Raw genomic sequence first — 20,162 nt, forward strand, 5'->3', positions numbered from 1 at the left:
ATTTTTATAGGGCATCTACCCTCTCGTTCTCCTCTCTTGGAACTTGATGCAATTCAAACATTTCAAAAGCTTATTTGATGTTACTTACCTTTTGAAGGTATCTGATCATGCTTGCTTCCTTAGTTTCATAAGTCTTCCTAAACCATTGTGCGACTAGCTAAGAGTTTGTGTAGACGATTACCTCCATAGCTCCCAGTTGCAATGCCAATTTCATCCCTGCTATTAGTGCCTTATACTCGGCCTCGTTATTTGTTATAGAAAAACTTAGCTTTATTGCTACGTCGAACTCAATACCGTCAGGATCTCTGAGGACTATCCCTGTTCCCTCCTGAGTTGAGTTTGAGGATCCATCTACCTAAAGTAGCCATTTTCCTTGATCTTTCCCTCCTTCCAAGCTATTTATTTCGACTAGGAAGTCTGCTAACAGTTGGGTCTTTTATAGTTGTTTGCGAGTGGAACTTAATGTGAAATTCTCCTAACTCAAGTTCCCATTTAACTAATCTCATTAAGGCATCAGGTTTTGTTAACACTTGTTTAAGGGGATGATCTATTAACACAATTATAGGATGGGACTGAAAGTAAGTTCTCAACTTTCTGGGAGTAACTATTAGTACAATGCATATTTTTCAATCAATAAGTATTTTTTCTCTGCTCTTTAGAGCATGCAGCTCATGTAATAAACTAGTCATTGATCATGATTGAGGAGTTCTATTGAAACAGAGTTTACAACATGTACAGTCACATCCAAGTACAAGTATATGAATCTGCTTCTATAGGTTTTGCTAATAGGGAAGGGGAAGACAGATACTCTTTCAAATCATTAAAAGCCTTATCACACCAGGGTCCTCTTAAAGTTTTTGACATTTCTAAAAATTTTAAAGAATGGTAAACCTTTGTCTGCAGCTTCAAAAATGAATCTGCAGAGGAATGTCATTCTGCCAGCTAGCTTCTGGATATCTTTCACAAATTTGGGGGTTGGCATCTAGAAAATTATTTTAATCTTTTCTAGATTGGCATCTATTCCTCTCTCTGTGACCATATATCCTAGAAATTTTCTTCCTCTGACCCCAAAGGTGCACTTTGCTTGACTCAATTTCATTTCATACTTTCTCATAATTGCAAAGGATTCCTCCAAATGCTTTAAGTGTCGTATTTGTTCCATGCTCTTGACCAACATGTCATCAACATATGCCTTCATGGTTTTTTCAAGTAATTCTTTGAACATCTGATTTACCGACCTTTGATAAGTTGCTCCAGCATTCTTTAGACCGAAGGGCATAACCTTGTAGTATATGCCATTCTCTGTAACGAATGACCCGATCTTCTTTTGCCAAAAGTATCTGATGGTATCCCTAAAAAGTGGCCATCATGCTTAAGAGTGCATAGCCTGTAGTCGAATCCACTAGCTGGTCGATGCAAGGCAGGGGATAGGGATCCCTTGGGCAAGCTTTGTTAGGTCTGTGAAATCGATACACATGCTCCATTTTCCCCAGGCTTAGGGACAATCACCACATTTGCCAACCATTCGGTGTATTAAACCTCCTGAATATATCTTGTTGCTAGCAATTTGTTTACTTTATTCTTAATAATCAGGTTCCTTTCTGGCCTAAAATTTATTCTTTTCTGCCTTTCTGGTTTTGTATTTGGATCCGAATTCAAAAGATGTTTAATGACATTTGGGCTGATACCTTGAAAGTCAGAAGCTAACCAAGCAAACATGTCTACATTCTTTCTCAAGAACTCAATCAAGAGCAATTCCATGTCCTAAGGATGTTTGTTTCCTATCTGAGTTGTTCGCTCTTTGTTACCTGGGACTAGATCAATTATCTTATGCTCAGCAGGTTCAATCCTTTCCACCTTTTTTCTCTTGGTTTCAAGTTCAAGGTTAAGATCTGAGACCTTCTTTTCCTCTTTAGCTCCAGAATTTTTTGGTAGGCCAGAGCTCCCTTTTGTTGCTATGATAAAGCATTTTCTTGCTTGTTCTTGGTTCCCCTTCACCAGTCAAATTTCATTGCTCATCGGGAATTTAATCTTTAGGTGGTAAGTTGATACCACCACCTGAAACTGATTCAAGGAAGGTCTTTCCATTATAATATTATATGAAAAAGGTATGTCAACAACTAAATACCTGCCCATCATGGTCTTTTGACATGGATCTATCCCGAGGGATGTTGGCAAGCTTACGATTCCGGCAAGGACTATGCTCCCTCCTCTGAACCCCATGAGCGGGGTGTTAACAGGTTTTATATTCTGCCATTGGTAAGCCTATTTTGTCTACCACATTTTTTAAAATGATATCAGTCGAGCTGCCACTATCCTTTAATACCTTTTGCACAACAAAGTTGGTCATAGTTATGGTGATAACTATAGGATCATTATGCAGGAAGAGTATGTCTGCAACGTCTCGATCATCAAAGGTTATGCCATTGGCATCTATGGCAATTGATAACACTGAGGGCTTTAAACGCCCTTTTTGACTTTTTTATAATCTCGCATACCTTCTCCTATGGCTCGAGGAGTCTCCACAGGAGGGTCCTCCTAAAAAATTGTATAGATTACCCCGTTGCGGGCTGGTTATCATCACTAAGGTCATCCTTCTCGTTGGACTATCATGTCTATGTTCACGTCTTCGAGATCTACTCCTCCTTTACAGAGGACTACGTTCTTCATGCTTTTTGCCCTCTTGTTTTGCTATGAACTCCTCAAGGTACCTTGCCTAATCAATCTCTTGATTTCATCTTTCAACTGAAATTAGTCTTCAGTATCACGACCCTTGTCTTTGTGGAATTTGCAGTATAACTTGGAATTCTTTTTGGCTGGGTTTGGCCTGGTTTTGGGGGGCCATTGAATTTTTTTCCCCTCCAAGGAGATACCTTTAGGAAAACTTTATCACCTACTTCATACTCCATCGCCCTTCGGTGTTTATCAACATAACTTTTCTATCGATCTTGTGCTACCTTCAAACACTTCTTAACCACTTATATCTTCTCCGTTGTTTCTTGCACCAATTCAGGACCTTCCAGTTGTCTTAATCCTTCTATATCCCAACAGATTGGACTACAACACCTTGTTCCATATAAAGTTTCATATGTGGCCATATCGATATTAGAGTAAAAACTGTTATTATATGAAAACTCCATTAGAGATAGATGATCATCCTAGTTGCGCTTAAACTCTATTGTACAAGCTTTCATCATATCTTCTAGGATTTGAATCGTTCTTTCTGACTGCCCATCTATTTGAGGATGAAACGCGCTACTGAAATGTATTTTTGTGCCTAACGCCCTTTGTAAAGTTCCCTAAAAGCATGAGGTAAGTCGAGGATCTCTATATGACATAATAAATACAAGCACTCCATGTAATCTCACCATCTCGGAAATGTATAACTCAACTAACTTATCCAAAGAATCATTTATTCGTATCGGCAAGAAATGAGCAGCTTTCGTCAGTCTATCTACAATTACCCAAATAGCCTCATCCTTCTTGAATGTACGCGGCAACCCCATGACAAAATCCATAGTGATTTTCTGCCACTTCCATTCTGGTATTGACAGAGGTCGAAGTTTACCTGTTGGTGCCTGTTCTGCCTTTACTTACTGACATATCATACATTTAGCCTGATGTTCTGCCTGTACTTACTGACATATCATACATTTAGCCTGATGTTCTGCCTGTACTTACTGACATATCATACATTTAGCCAACAGCCACATCCTTCTTCATTGTCTGCCACCAGTTGTAAGGTCTTAAATTTTGATACATTTTTGTAGTACCAGGGTGCATCACATATGGTGCATTATGAGCTTCTCGCAAAATCTCTTCTCATAACCCACCTATGTCAGGCACACACACTTGTTCCCCATTCACTATCACTCCATCAACTCTTATCGATAAATTTTGGTTCTTGCCCTATTTTATCCTTTCCAGCATCCATAATAAGAAAGGATCTCGAGTCTGCGCTTCTTTGATTTGATCCACAAAGTTTGGCTTAAATTGCAAGACTGCCAACAAACCTGCTATCCAATCAACCTCTAGTCCCGCATTCATAGATTTCATCTCCAATAGCAATGTCTGATTGTGACTCCCCAAATTAGCTAATTTACTTGAACTATTTCTACTAAAAGCATCTGCTACCACATTTTCCTTCCCTGGATGGAAGTCAATAGTGCAATCATAATCCTTCAGCAATTTTATCCATCTTCTTTGTCCCAAATTCAATTCCTTCTACGTCAAGATATATTTTAGACTTTTATGGTCAATAAGGATCTGAAATTTTTCTTCGTACAAATAATGTCTCCAAATTTTCAGTGCATGTACAATCGCGGCTAACTCTAAATCAGGCATGGGATAATTTAATTCATAGTTCCTCAACTGGCGGGATGCATAAGCAATTACCTTTCCATTTTGCATTAACACACATCCCAAACTCTATTTAGGAGCATCAGTATACATTATATATCCACCGCTACCAGACGGCAAGCCAAAATCGAAGTGGAGGTCAATCTCTTTTTCAACTCATCAAAACTTTGTTGGCACTGTTCCGTCCACTAAAATGCTATCCCCTTTCTCAGCAACTTGGTCAGAGGATCGACAATTATAGAGAAACCCTCAACAAATCTCCTGTAATATCCAGCCAATCCTAAGAAACTTCGGACTTCAATTGCATTTTTTGGTACTCTCCATTTCATAATAGCTTTCACTTTTGAAGGGTCAGGCATAACTCCATCACCAGATATCACATGCCCAAGGAAAACCACCTGATTTACCCAAAATTCACATTTGCTAAATTTAGCATACAACTCCTTCTCTTTAAAAATTTGTAACACTATCCTCAGATGTTGCTCATGCTCCTCCCTATTCTTCGAGTACACCAAGATGTCATCTGTAAAAATAATAACAAATTGATCTAGATATTCCTAAAATGTACGGTTCATCAACGCCATAAACGCCGCTAGTGCATTTGTTAACCCAAATGGCATCACCAAAAACTCATAATGACCATAACGAGTACGAAAAGCTATTTTTGATATGTCTTTCTCTGTGATCCTCAACTGCCAATACCCTGACCTTAAATTGATCTTTGAAATATTGTAGCTCACTTTAACTGGACTAGCAGGTCATCAATCCTCGACAACAAATATGTATTCTTAATTGTTACCCTATTTAATTGGCGGTAATCGACGCATAACCTCATACTCCCATCTTTCTTCTTCACAAATAGCACTGGTGCTCCCTACGGTGAAGTACTCGGCCTGATAAACCCTTTCCCCAACAACTCTTTGATTTGCTTTTTGAGCTTTTGTAATTCCACTGGGGCCATTTTGTACAGCACAATAGAAATTGGGGCAACTCTTGGAAGAGTTTTTATGGCAAATTCCACTTCTCTATGCAGTGGCAAACCTGGTAAGTCATTCGGGATACTTCAGAGAAGTCTCTCACTACCGGGATTACCTCCAGTGTGGGATTAACCCTCTCGATATCTACCACATGGGCTAGATACGCCTCACAGCTTTCTAACATCAATCGTCTTGCCTCTATGGCTGATATTACACAAACTGGTACTACTTGACAATCCCCCGCAAATAGTACTTTCGATTCACTGGAATAATCGATCATCACTTCCTTTTTATAACAGTCAACTATTGCTTTATGTTATGCCAATTAATTCATCCCCAAAATCACATCAAACTCCTTCAAATCCAGCACTACAAAGTCCACCGGTAAATTTACATCTCCAATTCTCACTAAACTCCCTCTCCTAACACTGTTCACTACCACACCCCCTCCCACGGGAAAATTAACCATCAAATTATATCCCAAAGGGCTATTCTCACCCGGTATTTTAGAAGTAAATTCTAATGATATATATGAATGCGTAAAGCCAGGATCAATCAATACATAAGCCTCAACATCAATTAACAAAATTGTACCTGATATCACGTCATTTGATGCTAGAGCTTCCTCCCTAGTCATGTTATATATCCTTGCTTGGGTCTGCACCTGAGTACCTTGTGCTCCAAGCCCCCTCATACTGCTACCAATAACGTGGTCACTATCTCTGTAGCCAGTACCTCTACCTCTGCCTTTGTCTCTCTCAGCTACCTTGCCACTACTTCCAACACTACTTTGGCTCTGGGTCCCACTAGCGACACTTCCAACCACACCTATAGTCTGACTCGGATAATTCCTAGCTATATATCCCCTACCTCCACAATGATAATAGGTTCTAGCTATATCATTCCGTCTCCAACATGGTCCTAGATGTTCTCTTCTACAGGTAGAACAACTCGGAGTGATAATTTTTCCTCGTCCATAACTCTGTCCAGCTCCCCTACCCGATCCAATAGAAGGCATAGTAAATAAGTTGTGTTCGAACAAACCTCTATTAAAGCCCGTGGATCCAACGAACCTCGATCCACTACTTCCTAAAAAACAGGACCTCCACGTGTAAACTTCCCACTTCCCACTTCCCGCAGAAAATGAACAGTTGGTTCCCCTCTTAGTCAACCTACTCGATTCCCTATTGTGTACATTGATTTTCTCTTCTCTTCCCCCTTCTTCAATGTCTTCAATTACTGCTTCTTCCATCTAGACTATTGATTCAACAAGAGTTTTAAAATTCATAATTCTGACTACAAAGCCTTTTTTGATCTCCGCCTCCTTCTTCTGCTCCGATTAAAAGTTCTTTGTGAACCCTAAGTGTGTGAAAAAACCTTTATGATTTTACAAGAGGGTCTGTGTAGCCGGTTTCACGATTGGGTTTGAGCAACCATGAGTTTGACTGTCGGTCCTAGTGACCGTAGGTTGTCCTCATTAGATCTGGCTCTCTGAGCTTAATTTGTTCTTTCTTACTGTTGATGTGACGTCCGTAGAATTTTTTATGTAATTGGGAGACTAATTGGTAATTATTAGAAATTTAAATTTAATTAGTAAATAAATTATAGATTGAATTTGGAATATAATAACACTTGAACGGATTAAATTGGAATTCGTTATAATATTTGGGGGCAAATTATAGTAATTAAGAAATTTAAAATGATGTAATGGATATTTTGAGAAAAGTTTAATTAAATAAATAAAATAATAATAATATTTTTATATATATAAACAATATACATATATATATGTAATGAGTGAGGAGAGAGAGAGAGTTTGAGGGTGAGGCGGTGGGGCCTCTCTTTTACACTTCCTCATTTTTAAAAGTAACCCTCACACACACTTTACACTTTAAACACACACACACTCATATCTATATACACACCTTTGCACACACAATTACGGAAGAAACTGAGGTAAGATTTTATATTTTAATTTTTATTAATTTATATAATTATATTATTTAATTAGTCCGTTTACTAAATATTGTTTATATTGAGCGATATACTATTCTATCGGAGTATTTTATGATTTTGGCTATTTAAATTAGTGTCAAATTAAATATCACAATTGCTATAAAAATGATATAGTTGGCTAATTAAAATATTAGAGTTGTTAGATTTAATTATTACTATAGTTAATTTACACAATTCCATCGGAATGATTATCAAATATGTAATTCTATGTATTATTGCTTAATTAAATTTTATAGCAACGGTAAATTGACAGAAAATTCATAGAAATACTTCGGATGTTATATTTTAGAAATATTATGTTATTAATTAGGGAAAGGAGGTTTCAGTGGTAATATATTTTACGAATGTTATTAAAAATGATAGTTATAAATATATAAGGGGTTTGATTAAGTGAATTCTTATGAATTATTTGGTAAATTAAATATATTGATTATACGTATTATAATTTATTATAGGACGTGACGACAAGGTAGAGGGTTGAGCAGTCCCTCGTAAAACAGAAGCATTTTGGGATATAAGGTAAGTATAGCTAATTGGATTTATATATATCTATATGTGTATTATTGTATATATTATGTATATTGATTTCTTGGATGCGAACGTGGATTTGGCTTTATATTATTATGCGTGGCTTTCGTATATTGATTGTTTATATAATTAGTTGTGAATTATTTGTTAGAATACCATAATATTGGTGAAATTGTTACTATGTGGTATGTGATGGTAATGTAGAGATATGCGGGGTATGATTATGTGATAATCATATAATTGATTGTTGATGAAATCTAATTGGGAGTTGTTATTGAGAAAGTGATTATTATAAAGAATAGAATGACGATCGTGAATGGAAATAAAAGATGATGCTTACCTAGTTGGGAACACAGTCAATGGTTTATGAAATTGTGATTGATGATAATGTGATTGGTAATGAGATATGAAAAATATACGATTTAAGCTAGGTACCATGGCGCGTAGGGTACCGGGGTATTCCGGGGCAGCAGGGAATATCCTGTGCTGGTAGCTACACACTGGGGTGGTGTGGGGATACCATGTTGTTGTGATGTCCTGTGCTATATTGCTACATAGCTGGAGTAAAAGAGTGTGGGGATATCACACAACGGGTATCCTGTGCTGTATATGATATGATGATGGCCGGCGAAACCATTGACTGATGTACTCCAGCTAGAGTAAGTGGGGCCCTTAACTAATAAATGATAACGAATGAATATTATGTCGTGGGTTGATTTACAGCTGTGAGTATGTATTGTTGCTTATATCTGATGTTGCTGTATGACGAATGATTGTTGTCGGTATGACTGCATGTATGTGAATCTTTGTTTGTATATATATATATAAATTGATCAACTATACTTATTGAGTAGGCAGCTCATTCCTTGCCACGTACTTTTCAGGAGATAGGTCACACTGATTAGCCACATTGGACTTTGAGCGGTGCCGTCGTCTTTATTAGGTGGGTCAGCCGTGACTTCTGAAGTCAGAGTTTTGATTATTGGGTTGTTAAATATTCTGGTCTTTTGTCGGGATTTGTATTTTAAGTTGTGGTATGATATTCCTTGAGGTTATGTACATGAGGACATCTAGTAGGGGTAAATTTGAACTTTTGGTGATATCTAATACCTTTTGTGGTATATATATTATGTTGGTAAATTAGAATTTATTTTACGAGTTGAAAGATAATTACTTATAGAATGAGTTCTGATTAAAGTAAGGATAAATTAGTGATAATTAGATGTAGCGAGTAGGGGGTGCTACAGTTTATTTAACACTGTTATTGTTAGATCTGTACTTTATTCTTTATATTGATTTAGATATATTTGTATTATTGGTCTGCAATTATTTAAGGTAATACATTGGATTTTATATGAAATGTATCCATGTCTTACTTATCTTTTTTTTATATGAATTGTATCATGTCTGACTTATTTTTCCTTGTTTATCCTCGGTCTACAAGTGTAGAAACAGTCAGCAATACTGGTGGCCCCTCATGCACTCAAGAATCAGTTCAAGGCACTCAACAATCTTCAAAGGTGAATATTATTTATTTTACTTAAGTACAATTAATAGTTTAGCATTTCTTATACTGCGCTCATGTAGCCAAGCCTCATGCACATAACATAATGCCATGTCACTAAGTACCAACATCGAACTGGTGCTTCGAATGTTTTTGTGTGTATGCATCTTCGATTTTTCTTTGTGAATTAGGATTTTGTTATTGTGAAAGAATCTAATCTGGCCTCTTTTTCAAATATAGTTCTATAGCTCTACTGTAAATTTCAATGTGTATTAATCTTCTATTTATTCGATGACAGGCATACATTGACTTTGAGATATCTGAGGCTGAATATGAAAGAACTAGAGCACTTTATGAGAGGCTTTTGAACCGCACAAAACATTTGAAGGTGTGGATTAGTTATGCCAAGTTTGAGGCATCTGCTATGGATGAGGGCTTGCAAGAGTTAGACTCGCGAGAAAGTGATTATGAGCAAAAGAGAAAATGCCTTCAGCGAGCTAAAGGTAAGAAATGAAATCCTGCACGTGTTATTTCATTATTGTAGTCCTTATACCAGTTGTTCTCATTCTTTGTTTACTTCATGGTAGTGAACTAGACCTCACAAATTTTATGTGCTCATGAGCTGTGTTTGAAAGAGCCCTTAGCTACTTCAGAACTTCTGCCACTGAATCGAAAGAGGAAATAATGACAATGCTTTTGGAAGAATGGTTGAACATGGAAAGCAGCTTTGGCGAAGTTGGTGATGTTGATTTCGTCCATGCTAAGCTGCCAAAGAAACTCAAAAAGAGCAGGCAAATAGAAACTGAGGATGGTCCAACCGGGTATGCATTTGACCTTCATCCCCCCCTCTCCTCGCCAACTATTGTTTTAGCCTATATTCTTTTGGCTTTTGTCCCTTGTAATTAATAAAAGAAATTTTTTGTTCTTATAAACCAAGGCAAATAAAGTTAATGGGCCATGGTTTTCTTTCTTTCTTCTTTTTTTTTTCTTTTTTAGGTGTTGTGTTTGTTCTGTGGACTTATATAGACTTAGGCATAGATTCTATACTTGAAGAAATCTCTCTTGGTTGATTTGTGGTGATCCCTCCGCAACTTTTGAATTTGAACTTGTTTTGCCATTAGTTGTCAGAGTTCTGCGAAATAGAGTTACTTTCATGAGTTTGCCTTAAGATACACGTTGTGTCTATTTTTCTCCTATTACAGTATATGTGCTATATACATTAGAACTGAGATTGTATATCTATTGAAGCTCATTGAAACTAAACTGTTGGCGGCGGTGACCAATTCTGATATTGCAATAACCTGCAGGTGTGAGGAGTATATCGACCATCTTTTCCCTGAAGAAACACAGACAACAAATCTTAAGATTTTGGAAGCAGCATATAAGTGGAAGAAGCAAAAGATTGCTTCTGATGATGATTAGTTAGATAACATGAGTCGGCATTGATCGAACTTTGTTGATATCGTTTGGTGATAATGTCATTCTTTCCTTTTTGAGTTTCACATCCTGTACCCTTCTGGTCTTGTATGTATGTGTCTGTTGCCTTCTGTTATACAAGTTTCTCAAACTGCTGGAGAGCAATTTGGTTGTATTTGTATCACACACTCCACTTTTCTTTTCTTTTGATTCTTTTCTTTTTTTTTCCCAGCCATAGAATTAGCATAATAGAGGTATGGACTTATAAGTTTTACTTTCATAGTGTACTTTAAGCAGCTTGTAGTGTTTTGTTTGCTTTTTTAGCGCAATCTGTTGCATTTCATGGATTCACTTTTAAGCTGCTTGTGAGGATGTCATAGGAATATTGTTATTCATGTGGATTATTTATTACCATTATTTCTTTCTCAGTCAAGGGGCCTTAAGGGTTAATGGATTTTTTCTAGGCTGGTCATAGCAAATCTGTCAATGGAACAATCCAATAGTTCGACGTCTGCGACTGTAGAGCAGCAAAGGTTATTCCCTTCTCTTAATTTCTGGAGATGTGTAAGTAGTTGGATGTGTATATGATGATATCATAGATGAATTGTCAAGGGATTTTTTTCCTTTTCATTATGTTGCGCTATAAATTCTTTGTTGGTTTTTGGGTTAATTCGTTATTATGTTGCAAAGAATTTTGTGTTGGTTTATGGATTATATCCAATGCTGAGCTTAAGAGGCCAAACCCTGTATACAGGAACTAGTATGTATGATTTGGATTGATATGCGATATTCATCCAAATTTGATGTTGGAACTTTTCATTTCTTTCAACTTCTGCATGGGATGATCATATGTGTCGTCTGCATGTTATCTTAGTATTTAGGGCTAGTTTATTCATATGTTGTCTCAATTATAATTTATTTTTGTTACCTTATATTATTTCCACTTTTTAAATGCCTTTTTAATGAATTCTAAAAAACTCGTCTATGACTTTTTTCATTACATGTAAGTTGCTCATTTCTATTTGTTGCTCTACAAAAGCCCCTACGTACTTTGAAATTTGGCGCCATTTTAGTTTTTAAAGTGTAGAGTCCAAATTTGTTAATTATCATTTTTTTAATGCTTTTTTGGGGTAAAAATTATAATCCATGGATATGAACATAATACGATACGGACATAGTGACACGTAAAATTTTAAAAAATTAGGACACGCACAGTATTGACACAGTATATATGAATATATTTTTTATTGTATTATTTTTAATTTATCATAAAATTAAAATATATAATATGAAAAATATCAAGGTAAAGCATAACATAAGTATGTTTTACATCTGAGTTCTCAACTAAATGTGATTTAAAAAATATACATAGTTGTTTTGCATTAAAATGTATGTAATGAAAAACTTTTAATAATCCAAGTTAATTAAATCATTATGATCATTCCTCGAATTTTTAGTAATTTTATTAAAAAAGATTTAATTTTGAGATGCGTTGAATTATTCTTTTCCTTTTTTTATGAAGCTTATAACTCTTTTTTTTAAAAGTAAGATTAAAAATAAAAAAAACATGTAGCTTTTATTAAAATGTAATTTTTTTTATAGAAATCAATTTTGAAAGTGTTATTGTAGAAACAATCACATTTCCACCAAAAAAAAGAAATTTAATTTGTTTAACCACATAATCAAAACAAACGAGCATTTAAAATCAATATATTTAAAATCGCACTGAAGATTGAATTGAATAATTTAATGGGTTAATTGTGTAACTGGTTAGATTCGATTAGAAAAATTAATTGACCCGAACTATATTCTATATATATATACCAAGTTAATACATTTTATATATAATTAATTAACTTTGTCAAAAGAAATAATAATTAAAAATTAAAGACCAATTACTAAATTAATAACAAAGATGTGTTGATTCACACGTTTCGAACAAATTCATTTCACATTTCATATTTATTTTGAGAGAGAGAGATATACAAAAATAATAATAATTGAAAAAAATACAAGAATATTTTTAAAAATTTGCCGGTAAAAACCCCTCAATCCACCGGTAAATCAAACAAAAGAAAAAATCCACCCCTCCTGAAAAACAAATCCACCGGTAAAAACCCTGAAAAAATCACCTCCTAATCCCACCATTTTACCGTCTCCTCGCCCCTCCATCCACCCATTCTCAGCCTTTCACTCTCATTTTCGCTTCTCACCCAAAATAACATAGGAGTGAAAACCCTCAAAACCACAGCCAGAGAGGGGAAAGATCAGCAGACAGGGTCTTGGAATTTGGGGTTTTTGCTCCGAGTGATTAACGCTTTGGAGGGGGTTTTGCAATTTGGGGTTTTTTCTCTGAGTGATTAACGTTTTGGAGGGGGTTTTGCAATTTGGGGTTTTTTCTCCGAGTGATTAACGCTTTGGAGGGGGTTTTGCAACTTTCTGTGAGATGCAACGACAGAGGTAGCAGGTGGCGGACACAACACAGAGAAATCCAAGAAAGAAAAATCCCGCTGGTAAACCAAATTCTTGTCTAAATAGTGCTGATTTCATGATTCTGTGTTAAGGATGCATATATAGGTTTCTTGTACACAACAATTCGAGCACCTTTTGTATGGTTATTTAATTCTTGACTTCTTATAGTTAAAGACGTATTTAACTTGATTACACAAAGGAAGAAATGGTACAACTTTTAGAGGTCTAAAGGTTATTTCTATTCTTGTCTAAGATTCTTGAAACATTATCTCTAATTTTCTGTAAATTTAAAGAGGTAAGAGTTTAATAAACTTTATTTTCAATGTGTTCTTTTTCTTTCTCAGGTTGATGGTGTTACTCATATGTTTGGCCATTTTGTAAATGTTATGCACATATCTTTATGTGGTTACTTTATAACACATGTGATTAGCTGTTGCACTAATTAAGTTTCGTTAATGGCAAATGTCTGGTCCATCTTAGTCGAATGCCGAAGTATTGTACATGCAGTTGTTTAAATAAATAAATCACATATTAGCTCGGCCAAACATCCTCTATTTAGTGCCTCATCTTCTCAGTAGGACATGAAGAGTACATTTAGTGCATTGATTATAATAAGATTAATTAGTCGTTTAACTTTTCTCATGCAATGCTCCCATTATGGTTCTAAGCCTGGATATACTTTTGATCATAAAAGAAATATGGTTAAACTGAAATAGACCATCTTCTGTAATTTGTTGACTTGCAGCCTTTTTTCAATAATAAATCTGTACCTAAATTTTCTATGCGGTGCGGCAGATTATCCATGCTTGTTTTTAGAAATCAAGTATTGGGATAGATAGAGTAAAAATAATTGCATACAAATAGTCATAGTTTTTTAATGAGCACCCTTTGTATGCTTTCCATAACTTACTGTTTCTCTAAGTTACTCTTTTTTTCTTGATTGCTGCCATCATGACTTACCTTCTCATGAAGTGATCTTAACTATGCTTTCTTGACTTACTTTGAACTTTTACAGCTTGTATCTAAAGACGATTGCTTATAACGAATTTTCATTTGCAAAGATTTGGCCGATGGCTGTCCAGTTTAAATACGGCAGTTAAATATTGACCGGCAAGGCGTGTTTTGGAGTCGGCAATTAGCATAGCTCCCAAAGATAAGGTGTGACATAAGATGATGTATAGCAACTTTATTCCTCATTTGATGTTCTTTTGGTGGTTTTTTCTTGAACTGTGTTCTATTACAAACAGATATTTAAGAAGTACGTCGAGATAGAGCTGCAACTTGGTAATATAGAACGATGCAGGAAGCTGTATGAAAAATACTTGGAGTGGTCACCAGAGAACTGCTATGCATGGAGCAAGTTTGCTGAGTTGGAGAGATCCTTCGCGGAAATTGAACGAGCCAGAGCTCTTTTTGAGCTTGCAATTGATCAACCTGCGCTAAACATGCCTAAGCTGTTATGTAAGGTATTTGATCATTGCGTCGCCCAAACTTGAAGGGTGTTTTCTGCTCTCTCACTCACACTATGTTGACACTTCGGTTCGATGCTAGCTTCCATCAAAATGGATCAGTGGGTGGCAATAATTTATTTTACCGGTTCATTATATACGGGTTTATTCTATCTAACTCAAGTACTTACTTCAAACTTTGTCCCGATATATATTAGAAAAAAACATGGTTCTATTTTCTCTCTGCATCTACTGTGCTCATATAGCCAAGCCTCATGCATATAATGCCATGTCACTAAGTACCAACATCGAACTGGTTCTTCGAATCTTTTTGTGTGTATGCATCTTCGAGTTTTTTCTTCGTCAATTAGGATTTTGTTATTTTGTAAGTATCGAATCTGGCCTCTTTTTAAATATAGCTATATAGCTCTACAGCCTCTGCTGTAGATTTAATGTATCAAATCAATGTGTATTGATTTTCTATTTATTCGATGACACGCATATATTGATTTTTAAACATCTGATGCTGAATATGAAAGACGAGAGGCTTTTGAACCGCACAAAACATTTGAAGGTGTGATTAGTTATGCGAAGTTCGAGGCATCTGCTATGGATGAGGGCTTGCAGGAGTCAGACATGCGTGGAAGTGATTATGAACAAAAGAGAAAATGCCTTCAGCGAGCCAGATGTAAGAATGAAATCCTGCAGATTTGTTATTTTCGTTATTGTAATCCTTGGGCTAGTTGTTCTCATTCTTAGTTTACTTCATGGTAGTGAACTTGGCCGTATATACCTGCTTTTCCTTGAAAGCCAATTGTTGATGTGCTATTGCTCTTCTGAGTGGAAAGTCCCAACTGCAGTGACCAGGCTTGGTTGTCTATTAATTGAACTGGGCTCCTGTAGAGAGGAAAAAAACACAGAACTCCTATTAGGAGATTTGATCTATATGAAGCGCATACCAGAGGGGTCTATAGAAAAGATGTCAAGATATTGATTCACTGTTCCATATTATTAAATATATAATAGTTCATGCACTTTGATACTAGGAATTGGACAATGTTTCTTTGTTACTGGACAAATGGAATTCTTATCTGGAACTCATTATTTTGTAGATGGAGCCAATCCGAAACTTATTTGCCCCTTCTTTAGCCAGTATTAGAATGCTTATTCATGTTCATTTTCTTTTGAATCATATTGATATTCTTCTGGCAGCTGTTATACTGCTGCTTGTCATAAAATTTGGGTTTTTCCAGTACCCTGTAGGCTCTTGTACTTCATTTCAATCTTGGAGATATGGTCTTTATTTGGTCCTTCAGCATATTGCCTTCATCTTTTGATGATTGCTTGCTAAAGAATATTTTGTATTTGATATCCAGAAAACCTAGCCATTATTATAGCTTTTATCTTTAAGAATGGGAGGAATAGTAACTTAAGTATGTACAATCCATGTGAATTATATGGGATGAATATGGCTAGTTATCAGATCCGCAGTTGAGAAATGCAGTTCCTGCAATGCAGAAATGCTGCTGATGGTTTTTCCATCCTAGAATTTTAGCAGGCAGAGATATGCTCAGCAGCATGAATTGAGAGATTTGATGCACTGACTAGGATTCCGAAACGCAGAAATAAATACTTTTGCAATAATATGGAAGAAGTTTATACTGTAAATTTCACAGCATGTCTATACAACAATCATTTATTATACCTTCCATAGGTAGTCATACTACATTACAACTTTTGAAATGACTAATCAGCTTGTGAAATGGGTAGGTGTACATTTCTGTATGATAATTCCACATTATATAAATTTCCAATTTTGTTCGACTCCAACAAAGTAACCCGTCCCATTATTGCAGAGTGCTGCTCTAGGACCAAAGGATTTGCTTAAGCGATCACATGAGATCGATTATTTGCACAGCTAAAGCAAGAAAGGCAGGATAGAGCAAGGTTTCAAGGCAAAAGTTATGCTGAGGTGATCCCGTTACTTATATGCAGTATATGTTGTAGTTTTAGTTTGTGATCTTCTTGAAGGTAAGTTTTGCAGTTCTCATATGTAGAAAAATTTTCTATGGTTAAATTCATCTATTCTTTTAGTTTCTTTAGCTCATCATTTCTAGTTAATACATGCTGACAATAGAATAAGATTAGAAAGAGGTGCAAAGCTCTACAAAAAATAGTTACTTGTTTCAGAAAAATAAATGAAGATTTGAGTGACTTGTGCTCTATACAGGTTATGAGATATTACTCCTATCGCATTAGATTGACTTGAATGACAATCTTTCTTGTAATAAAGTAACAAGAAATTAGAGCCTATTATTCATTGTGACAATAGAATTAGATCAGCCAGGGAATTGCTCTGTTGGAATGTGGATATGTGGGGATTCAAAATTTTTATTTGGCGGTTGACAGTTTTTATTGAACACCGATTTTGTGAAGGAAGTTGGTGTGTCTTGAGAAAAAATATGCGAATTATCTTGTGGTAGAACTTGAATTTTCTGAATGTTGTCTTATTATATCCCTTATATTATTAGGATATTTTGGTTTAAGTCGTGATAAGTAGGAGAAACGAGCACTAGTGGCATATAAAAAAAATAAGTTGCATGAAGTGTGTTCCATTGACTGCATCAAATAAACAATGTTCAAGAATCAACACAAAAGCCCTTTGTGTGAGCTTTTGTACCTAAGCACTTCCATTTAAATAGTGCTGCTACATCTTTTTTGATTGAGGGCATCAAACATAGTGTGTCCATTCTAGAACTTGCTTGTGTAATACATTTTGAGTCCACATTCTTGTAAGATTGTAGTATGAAAGTGATAAGGGCACTTAGGAAAACCCCATTAACCTGAAAACAGCCTACCTTGACTTCACGCTTAGAAAACTCATTTGAGCCTTGACTTTTCTTTTCTTGGTTAAACCACAATATAAGCCAAATTATCCCCTTCTTTGTTATTTCCTCAAGTGACTTTTGAACCCATTCAAGGGATGTTTCCGGCTTGGTTGCTTGTAAATTGACATGAAAATGAGTGAATGAAATGATTCAAGCAGTATACAAGGGTCGCGTTCCTAGCCCCAAGGAAAAAAAAGAAAGAAATGAAAAAGAAATGAAAAGAAAGAAGAAGAAAAAAGAAAAGAAAAAAAAGAAGAAAAAAGAAAAGAAAAGAAAGAAGAAGAAAAAAGAAAAGAAAGAGGAAAAGATTCAGAAAAAGAAAGAAAAGAGAAACATGAAAGAAAGAAGGAAAAAAAAAAGAAAGAGGAAAAGGTTCTAAAAAAGGAAGAGAAACAGAAACAGAAACAGAAACAGAAAATGAAAAGTTTGAGTAGTTTGATTGTTCATATCACTTGAATCGATTTGAAGGGAAATGAGCTTGGAAGGATGAGCAACTAGGTCGGCTTCACTCCTTTGAATTAATAAGCCACATTCGACCTTTGTTTTTCCACACCTTGTCCTAAACCCCATTACAACCCATGGAAAGACCCTTTGATTCATGCATCAATTCGAATTTCTTTGGTGGAGGAGATTTGATTCACAAGCAAGCCTATGGTAATGACATGCTATGTATTGATTTGAGTGGAACCCAAATTCTCAAACACTTTTGAGTGATTAGAGTGATACCCTTGTGAGAGTGTTGAGACTTGTTTCATTTGATTTTGATAAAGTCAATGGAATACTTGTGTGTTGAATGTTGTGCTACAAGTGCTTGTTCTCAATATTGCTATCCCTTCTTAAACTATTAAGTCATGTTAGTCTAGGGGATATACTTGACTGACAGGAAAGGAAATTTGAGACTTGCTACTTGGATAATTCGTGAATTTTGATTGAGACATGCTTGAGGGTAAGCATAGTTTCAGTGTGGGGAATCTGATAAAATATATTTCGACGCTCCTATGGGTGCATATTTCGAGTAATTGGAGTGGATTTTATTGTGTATGTCAGTGTTGTTGAGTTACCCCAATTTCCTAGAAGATGGGAGTGTAAGGTAGGTGATAATGTTTTACACATCACAATTTGAAGTTATAAGAGCCACATTAAATTCTTGTGTTATTGGGCTAGGTGGATTTTTGTCTAAAGTTCAAAGCTAGCATATCTCATAATTAATATTGTGTTGTCGTTTTCATCCCTTGTATTTGTGTTCCTTATAATTAATTCACTAATGGGATCAAGAGAAGCATTTAGGTACATACTACTTTCCTATTCCTTTTGTCAATCTAGGAGTCCATTTTTATTTCACCCAAAACACTAAGGTGGAGTTAATCTTAATTGGTTAAATCGCTGCACAAAGAGAATTGCATGAGATTACAACAAAATGTCGAAACCGCTATGGTCCTCTTGGATGATATGTTAAAATTGATTGTACTATTTCTGATAGTGCATATGCTAAAATCTTTCAATATACAACCTCGAGAGTTCATGGCCTCTGCCATTTTGGGCGGTCTGAGTTGGCTTCTTCAAAACCAAGCTTCTGGAATTCATAATTAGAATGGCATGTGGTGACGTTTTTGAGAACTTTGCAGTCTCTTTTTCCAAGCATAAAGACAAAAGGTAAATTGTCTTTTTTCCTTCATGTTTATAAAAATAATTTCTCTTTTCTATCTTTTTACATTATGATTTTCCATTATTTCGTTCTATTAGATGCATTATTAATTAAAATTACATGTAAACTCTGCAATCTTATTTTATAGAATGAATCTGCTCGTGTGGTAGACACTGTGCTCTTCTGTGCTTGGGCTCAGGTCGAAGTTTGTCGCTTTTACCATCCTCTGACAACAACATTGCAACCACTCGATAGGACTTGGCAGGGAATCAAAACACTTGCTGAACTAAGGATGAAAAAAACCTTCCAAACAAGGATTCACTTTACACGGTGAAAACATAACTACTTTCTTTCCTACTCCAACCTTAAAAAAGAAATAGAAATGGATCAATACACAAATTGAGTGGTACTACTACAGGTAGATTGTATTTTTAATTGGTGATTTTAAAATATTTATTCTTTAATATGTTTTGTTATTTATTAAAGTTTTAGCTTTAGTATTTTACATTTATGCTCCATGCACAACTTTATAATTAAATGTTATCATATGTAGACTAATAAGATAATTTTTTTTATTAAATGCTATTTAGTGTTATTCACCTCGTTAATAAGTTTTAATTGACTTAAAAAATTAGAACTGCTAGTAGTCGTCTTTTCAGTTAAAAGCTACTAAAATTTTATTTAGGTGGTAGTAGTACTATCGTTTTTTAACTAATTCTCATTTATTAATAAAAATAGTCCTTAAGGGTATAAATGTCTTCTCACACTTTTATCTATGTAGGGTAAAGGAATTTATGATTATTAGATAGTTTATTTTCTATTAAAACTTTGTCTCTTGACAAATTTTTATTTGTTATTAAAAATAGGATTAAGTTATCATTCATTGTTTTTATGTATAATAGGGACATA

At 35.3% G+C, this 20,162-nt stretch overlaps 2 protein-coding genes and 1 long non-coding RNA gene across 3 annotated transcripts in view; all 3 read left to right on the forward strand.

The window, feature by feature from the left end:
- LOC148787134 (hAT transposon superfamily protein) overlaps positions 1-20,162 on the forward strand; it is a gene marked incomplete at its 5' end in the record, with an annotated part of 83,605 nt that overhangs the window by 10,322 nt on the left and 53,121 nt on the right.
- On the forward strand, positions 7,112-8,980 carry LOC148787135 (uncharacterized). Its single transcript, XR_016067011.1, has 3 exons — positions 7,112-7,292; positions 7,808-7,871; positions 8,765-8,980. It is a non-coding gene; the product is annotated as an uncharacterized LOC148787135 (long non-coding RNA).
- On the forward strand, positions 9,284-11,048 carry LOC148787136 (pre-mRNA-splicing factor CLF1-like). Its single transcript, XM_088883910.1, has 4 exons — positions 9,284-9,400; positions 9,683-9,887; positions 9,972-10,205; positions 10,692-11,048. Exons 1-3 carry the CDS (start codon positions 9,284-9,286, stop codon positions 9,977-9,979), a joined length of 330 nt encoding a protein of 109 aa, XP_088740036.1. The 3' UTR covers positions 9,980-10,205; positions 10,692-11,048.

Source organism: Sesamum indicum, linkage group LG8 (assembly GCF_026168435.1).
Source record: "Sesamum indicum cultivar Baizhima isolate 11 linkage group LG8, ASM2616843v1, whole genome shotgun sequence".
Taxonomy (NCBI): domain Eukaryota; kingdom Viridiplantae; phylum Streptophyta; class Magnoliopsida; order Lamiales; family Pedaliaceae; genus Sesamum; species Sesamum indicum.

What these genes read in the sequence shown, in the direction of transcription:
- LOC148787136 (XM_088883910.1), top strand. Translation starts at nt 9,284, where the DNA reads ATGTCTGACTTATTTTTCCTTGTTTATCCTCGGTCTACAAGTGTAGAA. An exon ending in GCACTCAACAATCTTCAAAG is followed by an intron (nt 9,401 to 9,682) that starts GTGAATATTATT and finishes ATTCGATGACAG; the next exon opens with GCATACATTGACTTTGAGAT.